This window comes from Limanda limanda, chromosome 10, assembly GCF_963576545.1.
Source record: "Limanda limanda chromosome 10, fLimLim1.1, whole genome shotgun sequence".
Classification (NCBI taxonomy): Eukaryota; Metazoa; Chordata; class Actinopteri; order Pleuronectiformes; family Pleuronectidae; genus Limanda; species Limanda limanda.
In genome coordinates, this window is record NC_083645.1 from 8,525,900 (window position 1) to 8,534,548 (window position 8,649).

Sequence of the window (8,649 nt, forward strand, 5' to 3'; positions counted from 1 at the left end):
CTGTTTTATAAGCCTTTCCATCCCTAGTCCAAGTGGAAATAAGAGGCTTAGAGCTCATCCACTTTCTCTGCTGCTCTGTCGCCCCCCCCCCTCCACACACACTTTTTCAAAATAAGATACTGACAGCTACAATGGGCATAATCTTGCAAAACTGATCTGTTATGTCCGGTTTATTCTCTAATCTTTTACCTCCAAATTTTGAGGACCAGTAGTTTGACCCGTAAGACAGAAATGTAGCCGCTTTCCTGTCCTCAAATGTGATCTACAAAAAACACTCTACAATTTTGACAGATTGAATTTCCATAGTAGTTTGAGACTTATTATAAACTGATAAGCTTATAAGCTGATATAACCCCCCTGTTTTGTACAGTCAATGACAAATGAGAGAGGCACAGACGTAGATAAGTTAGAGGTCATTTATTGTTCTCTCTGGACTGGTCCAGAGCAAGGCGAATGATATGCAGTAAAAAAGGCCTTTGTCAGCCCAACAGTCATAGTGAAGCATCAATCCACAGGCACTGGGAGTGGAGAATGAGTTTACCAGAGTGTTTGTGTAAATGCACGATTCTATCTTGTGTGAAACCAGATTCTTCTGCATCGAGTGTGGACACATCTGTATAAGCGCGTGTGCGAGTGTGGGAGCTGATGTTCACGAGATAAGTCACTTTTGTTCTGTAACTGCTCCCTGCATTTGCTCCTCTGATGCAGAGGGCTCAGTTTGTTCCGTTGTCGAACCGGCGTGGTTCATGGTGCCCAGCGGGACGTCTTCCTTTGCTACAGCTGGCGGGGGTTCTGCAGCACTCACACCAGCCGCCGGGGAGTCGTCATGGTTGGCGAATGCGTCTGCCGACTCTGCAGCAAGCTGGGATCCTCTCTCCACACTTGTGTTCCACTCCTGGTCTGAAGGCTGAGGTAGACTGGCCATGAGCTCCTAAACAAATAAGCAACAGCAGAAAATTAAAAACCTGTTGAGACTCACTTGAAGCTGATGTCCCAGTAAAAGTTACTGCTGTGTAAACGCAGAATGTGATTGTACCTGCTGTCTCTCCAGGTCTTTGTTTCTCACAGCGCTGAGGAGGCTCTTTGTGAAGCCAACAAGCTCAAGGTATTTCTGTTTTTGGTTCTCTAGCTCGTGCTCTAAGAACTGCACCTCCTCGTGCTGCAAGAGAAGGATTCAAAGAGGCAAAAAATAATTAAATGCTTGAGATGATGACATTTAACATAGCTTTTCATTCACAATTACCATTCTTGGCACTTCTGAAACCAGTCGACAGTCTAATGGATTTTAAATGCAGCTTCTAAGTTAATCTATGTGTGCTCTCACCTTGAATTCCAGCAGGTTCTGCATTTGCTCGAGGTCGGAAGCTATTAATGCACCATCATCGCCTTCTTCTTCATCACCAATTTCTTCAATCTTCTGTTAAAAAACAGGCTGGTTTAAATAAATGTGACTTCATACAAAGAAAAGTAGTTACTTTACGACATTGCTGTCAAAATGATGGTACATTAGCACATACTAACCATGAAACAAATATGGTGATGTGAATAATATATCTTTCATCAAATAATCTTTGAAGAACAACAAATAACTGCACTTATCCCTACAGAGAGGCTCAGTACCCTTCCTGTGTGTAATCTGTGCGTCTTTTTGTCCTCTGTTAGCATGCTTGAAAGAAGTTAGGTCGCATTTGATCTGGTGCACTGCAGCAGTTATCTTTAACACTTCTATAGAAGCCCCATACAATTATACATATTAAATCAGTAATTATTATGATATTAATATATGTGTAAGAATTCCAGAGGAAACAGGCTTACTAGAGAAATGTACCATGGTCAAAGTGTGCATGACAAGCCAGTGTAGTTTTGTTGCCAACAGCTTGTGTGAACAAGCAGAATGAATGAGCCCTGAATGGAGCTCTGATATGTATTATTATTATTATTATTAATATTATTAAATTGGAGTATGAGCAGTATCCCAGCCAGTGTCCAGTCTCAAGCGGTTACTTTTAATGAGGTTTTGTTGTTACATCAGAGAAATTCAAGTACCACATTATTAGCAGCGATGGACATCTGATCTGTTCCATCATCTTCATCTCTGTGCGGTGAGTCGATGGTTCCATCTAGGAGAATTAATGCTACATTAATACTAAGATACACACATAAGAGATTGTTTGTGTGTGTGTGTCTAGTGTCTTTGTTCTTACCTTCAGACAGGCAGATAGATCCCTCATCATTCAAGTCATCTCCGAGATCAGGCGTTCTTAGCAGCTCCTCATCCGGGCTGAGGGCCAGTGGAGACTCGTTACCTAGGGATGAGGATGTAAATACAGCAGGGCCCCCTTTATGTGGCGGAATTTCAATACCCATCAGACGGTATTTCCTCCGTCTGTTACTGATCCATGTCTGCAAATTAGAAAACACAAAAAGGACAAAATGGGTGTCAGTCATGGACTGAAGTACTCTAAAGGTCATTGATTTCAATATATTTTTCAAAGAGAATTGCTTGAAAATTTGTCTTGTTTCCATATCAACAATGAGTACCTGTTTTACAGTAAATTTACTGCAGTAAACCTGATCGAAATTGGCAGTAAGTAGTTGCTTAAGTAGCTTTGAAGATAATCCTCACAGTGTACACTGTATATCATTGCAGGCAGATATTTTTTCTTGGTTGCTAAATATTCTAGTACGTGAGATGGCAGTGGGTCATGTGTGTGTGTCAGGACTGAGAGACTATATTTAGTTCATCAGCATTCCTACTGTGGCCCTGATATATCTGCGTGACTTTTACACAACTTTGTGCAAGTGAGTTAGAAAACTTCTGTGACCTAGAAAAGTTGCTCTATCCTGTTTTCTTTTGTCTCAGAAAGGTCAGACAAGTCAAATGGTCTTGTTTTCACTAAAATGTCATATACAAGTGGCTAGACCACGTGAATAAGGCTCAAAGGTTTCTCAGTCAACAAAACATCTCTCCAGTTTCGATGACACTGCAGAGATTGCGTGCCAGGAGGCAGCAAGGGCTTTTCTACTTTACATTTAACACTGTTATTTAAGTTATTAAGTCTTTTTCAACCTTGCAAAGGTGGATACCTTGACTATTTCAGTGTCTACATTGAGTTGGTTTGCTGCAGCAGTGATCTTTTCCCTGCAGACTGAGCCCAGGCTGGTCATTCCTCGGTCCCAATAGCGCTTCAGCTGGATGAGATCCCCATCACTGAACTGGGTCCTATCCTGCAGCTGAAACACACACACACACACACACCTCTGTCTGACTCCATGACATGCACATGCTCCAAATTGCAGGCTCAACGTTTATCACATCTCTGAGCACAGCTTTATGACCTACCAGAAAGACGATTATGAATATAGTACGTTTAAGACTTTTCCCCTACATTAGATGCACAAATTCTTCTGTAACAGCTGCAAAAATAAGCACTTACTGTTCTTTTTCTTGAGTTGCTGATTACCCAGGGGGCAGCAGACACACTGACTGAAGTCTGCACACAGAGACAGACACATTCAGGTTACGTTTTTCAATTCACTTGGAAAGCGACAGTAGCACTTGAACCTCACGTACCTGTGAGCTGGGTTCCCCTTTAAATGAGGTCTGTGGTGTGACGGAATAGCTGCCCTGAAGAGTTGGGTTACTGTGAAGCAGTGTGGGTCTGGAGCTAGTCATAGGAGGGGCGAGACCTTCTAACACCACTGTCACTTCAGCCCTGATTGGGCTGCCTAACGTGTGGTCCCTGTGGATGTGTGTCTGAGCAGCCATGTTTGCCAATTCCTCCTCCCTTTGCCATTCATCTGCTTCATCTGCAGTCTCCATGGCGATGGAAAAGTTATGACAGGAGCCTAGAGGGGGAGGTACACACCCATGACTCTCCTGAACTCTCTCAGTATACGCTGGTCCAGATCTAAGTCGGTCCCCCTCGCCTTTTTCTGACAAAGTGTAGACCTGCTTAATACGAGGTGTCTGTTCAGGGGGAGAACCAGAGTTTTGGATTGGGATGGAAACAAGTGTCTTCTGTGGTACAGGGGGTTGAGGCTGGGGGTTAGAGTGAGGTCTGGGCTGAAGCTGAGCTTGGGATTGCGAGGAAGAAGACCAAGGGCGTGTTTGTGCTGTACCATACTGCCTAGTCCAGCTGTGAGGTACTACTCCTGCACTCACCCCTGCTTCCCCGAGGGATGAAGTTCCTTTCCTGACGGCAGTGTAGACTAAAGGCCTTGAAGCAGTTGTGAGGGATGGGAGATTCTGAGAGAGGGACAATAGCTTGGAGTGGAGGGTGGAGGTGGAGCTGTTCCTGCTCTGCAGGACCTGGTTGATCAGAGATGAGGATGTGTGCGCAGAAAGCTCAGGGTCCGCCTGACCTGGGGGGGCTGTGGGTCTTGGTCGAGGTCGTGGGACGGAGTTCAGAGAGTAAATACCAGTGAGTATGACGTCGTTGTTGTTGTTGTTGTTGCTGCCACTGCTGAGAGGCGAGGAAGAGGAGGGAGAGGAAGATGCTGACGAGAAAGTAGGAAAGGATGACGATGGAGGAAGAAGGTGCATACGATTCTGGATGTTCCTTGCTACAGCCATCTCAGCAGGAAGCAGCGCCCCTGCTGCCATGCTATGATTGGACAGAGCACCTCCGGCTAGTGTGTGATTGGAGAGTAGCCCCCCAGCGAGTCCATGACTGGATAAGGAATACGACATGCCTCCATTCTGGTCTACCTTGGAGGCAATCTTACGTCTTTTGTTGCCAACCCATGTCTGCAGGGAGAAGAGCAATCATCTCAGTAGCATCACTTAAAAAACACTATAGAAAACACCACAGGGACAAATTCTGCAAACTCAGAAAAAGTTATGCCTCTGGACTAGAAGAACCCACTGATGCATGAGCTTAATAACTTGCCACAGTAATACACGGGCATACCTTATTAAAAAAACAAAGCACAAAGGTGCAACACAAATCATTCTGAACGGTGCTCCTCCATCTAACACATTAACACAACACACAAGAACATTTTATGGGCCTACCCGAACCACGCTGAAGTCCAATTTGGACTCCTGAGCACATTGGAGTATTAGCTGGAAGCAAGCCTTGCTCTGATTGGTCATCCCACTGTCATAGTAACGTTCCAGGATCCTCACTTGTTCAGGCGTGAATACTGACCGCAGGTTCATCTGAGAGACCAACACATAGATAAAGAACAAATAAAACATACAGCTCCCTTTCAGATTTGCTTCATGAAGCTTAGAACTTCATGACACTTGTACAATTTACTTTTGTATTCCCTAAAATATAAATAAATTCAGGAAATATACCGACTATTATATAACTCGATCAACCAAAATGTCACACACTCAAGATAACAACTTTTTAAATAATATAAATAATGTAAGACTGATATGATTAACATTATTAAAGCTAAAGTAAAATCTTGTGAAAATGAAGTCAAAATAAATTACAACTGCAGCAACAGTGTATGTTTCTGTAAGGATTTGGTTAGAACTCCTATGAAGCCGTTTTTTTTCTCTTATACTGAAATGCAATGTGTGATAAAGGCTACTCACAGTCTGCGAGAGGCGTCCCTGCGGCCACACTTCCATTGTGCTACTGGAGGGGAACGGGGCAGCTATGCCGATCACAGCAGAACCTCCATGGTCCTAGGTTGGCACGCGTTTGATTGCAGTCATCCTGTCTCAGTGTACCTGGCACACTTCTGAGTAGTATGGCTGGGGAGGAAGCACAGCAAGACAACCCTAAGTTACAAATAAATGACAACAAATCCATCAAACGAGGCCGCCACATTATGAGAACACGATCAGTTTCATCTTGTGATAGAGAACCAGCCAACACATAGTTACATCTAACAATAGGGAACAATAACTGAACACACTGTCAGTCAAAGTATAAAAGGCAGTGACAAAGCTGCAGTGTAAAAATAAATAACATCAATCAAGCTAATATGCTGTGACTAGATAAACATTGCTTCATTGATTTATTTCTCTATAGCACTATAGTAATATAACAGTATCATTTTCATTGATAGCAATATAACAAAGGTCCAATATGTATTGATATAATGATTTGTCATTCTCTGTCTATGAAGAGTTTAAAACCACAACCATTCACTGATATTTTTTTAAAATCTTGATATGATTTGAATAGGCCACTTCACTCAGCACTATTATCAGCTGATAACATTTTATATGAATGTTATAGCACAAACAAAACACGGATTATTTGCATCATCAACAATGTCTGGAAATTATAATTACATGATATTAAGAAGATAATAAGCTTATTTATAACACAATCTTGTTTAAATAGCCTTTCAAAATAAAGTGCGTGTAAACTAAATGTATTGTGATTCTCGGATTTAACTAATCTTTAATGCACTACACAAAGAGACATATGTAGTTACAGTGTTATGAATACGTTTCGTTGCAAAGCTGTATTGTGTTAGTAGACACAGAGGGAACGCAGGAGAAAATAAAGCGCAGGAACCAGGTAAAGTGAAGAGGAATAACATTGAGCTGATAAAAACCATAGACTGTATATAAAACACAGTAGTTTAGAAAAACACAGAGACACACACAGGGGAAGGTTGAGTGGCCAGTGTGAGCAGCAGCAGCAGCAGCTTTATTTTGGCAGGCTGTCTGCGCATGGCCACAGTCAATAACATTACGGAGAATTAGCCAACACACACAGTGGGTCCGTCGGGTTAGCCAGCAGCCCGGTGACTCACAAACACACAACCAGCACACAGGAGGCACATGCCACAACTTTACGACCACACAGCCAGACAGTAAACAAACCGGGGACGCGCCGCAACACACCACAATGGCCACACACGCACAGACACACACAGCTCACGTTAGCTTGCAGGCCCGAGCGGCCATATCTGAGCCGAGCCAGCGTTAGCCACCATTAGCATAGCTCCCCCTCTGGATAGCCATGGCTAAACTTTTCCTTCAAATCTGTGATTTCTCGACCCCGCCGTGGTCGTGCTCGCTGACCGGGGCTTCCCGGACCAGGCGAGCTCGACCCGACCAGCGAGGAGCCGGAGCCCGCAGTGAAATCACGTCCCGGCGCTTACCATTTGTGATGTCAAAAAATCAGACGGCACGTTCGAATTCAGCAGATTTCTCCACCGGTCCCCCTTGCGAGACAATGAAATCAGAACGTCCGATCATCAATTCTAATCATGATTGTGACGTGTGCCCGGACAGGAGCCAATGGGAGCTCGAGATCACGGTTGTGACATTCGGAAAGGGCTGTAAACTGAGCAGCGTGGTCCCGCCCACCATTGACTTTGTTCAGCGGGCTGCTGGAGGAGGAGGAGGAGGTCACTGCTTCCTGTGGCCGCCTGGGTCTGTGTGCATGCTCTGTGCTGCTGCTAGTGTTGCAACCAGGAGACGTTTACATGGACTACTCCCCTCCACACCACCTACATAGATCACTGTTTCAACACACAGCAGGTGGTGTGGTTCGATTTGAGCTATTTCAGGCATTTGAATGATTGTTAGACTTTGACCGGAAAATGTTGTACATGATTGATTTTCTATTGCCATTGAAGTTTAGTAAATGTTAAAATACACTCATAAATTAATGTACATGTTGTAAAACTGTTATTACTGCATTCATATATTTATTGAAATAGTCCAAAATAAGTTTGATTGAATAATATCTTCATTTTAATAATATTTCTAAACATCTCTTTTATACTGATCTTTAAGTAAATACGATTACCTCTGGTACGCTCTTATTACAGCCTGATACATTATTGCAATGCTCTATTCTTTAAACCAGAACGTCTGACCCTATGCAAATAGTATGAGCACATCCTCAGACTGCCATATTCACTAGTATGACCTCTCAAGTTATTATAACTTTGTAGTTACATGTGATGATGGCGATGACGTGGCTGACCGAAGCTACTCCGAACTGTGCGACACAGCTGACCAGCTTTCTGATCCTCTCACACAAGGCAAAAGGCGGAGGGATTTGTTTCTATATAAACCATGGCTGGTGCAGCGACGTGAAAGTGATTTTACAGACCTGTTCTCCTGACACCTGCAGACCGGTCTACTCTCCCTGTGAATTCATCTCTTTTATCCTGGCCGGAGTTGACATCCCACCGCAAGCTGACGTGTGCAAGGCTCAACGTCAACTCGTCGAGCAGGTACTGGGAGTGGAGAGAAGGACAGAACACATATTCCCCTGCTATTGTCCTCGGGGACTTTAATAAGGGGAACTTATCTCACAAACTCACCAAATACAAACAGTTAATCAAATGCTCGACCAGGGGGGAGAATACTCTGGACCACTGCTACAGTACCATCAGCAAGGCGTATCATGCAGTTTCCCGCGCTGCTCTGGGTCTATCTGACCACGTTCTTATTCATCTGATCCCATCTTACAGACAGAGAGTCAAACTTGCTAAACCTGCTGTGCTGAGATCTAAGAACTGGAGCAGCAGAGAAGCTGTAGGGGAGCTGGGTGACTGCCTGGACACACAGACAGGGACATTTTTAGAACTGCTTCCAACAGCCTGGACGAAGACACAGATGCTGTGATGTCATACATCAGTTTCTGTGAGGACAGAGGTATTCCAACACGCACCAGGGTGAGTTACATCAACCACAAGCCCTGGTTCACAGCA

At 43.9% G+C, this 8,649-nt stretch overlaps 1 protein-coding gene across 1 annotated transcript; it reads right to left on the reverse strand.

Annotated features, from left to right (window-relative positions):
• Positions 1 to 402: 402 nt before the first annotated feature.
• Positions 403 to 7,179, reverse strand: hdx (highly divergent homeobox). Its single transcript, XM_061079398.1, has 11 exons — positions 7,084 to 7,179; positions 5,555 to 5,716; positions 5,018 to 5,164; positions 3,575 to 4,750; positions 3,438 to 3,494; positions 3,088 to 3,234; positions 2,205 to 2,403; positions 2,047 to 2,120; positions 1,325 to 1,417; positions 1,037 to 1,159; positions 403 to 931 (listed from the first exon to the last, which is right to left on the reverse strand). The coding sequence occupies exons 2-11, from the start codon at positions 5,588 to 5,590 to the stop codon at positions 662 to 664; spliced, it is 2,322 nt and encodes a 773-aa protein (XP_060935381.1). The 5' UTR covers positions 5,591 to 5,716; positions 7,084 to 7,179; the 3' UTR covers positions 403 to 661.
• Between the last annotated feature and the right edge of the window lie 1,470 nt (positions 7,180 to 8,649).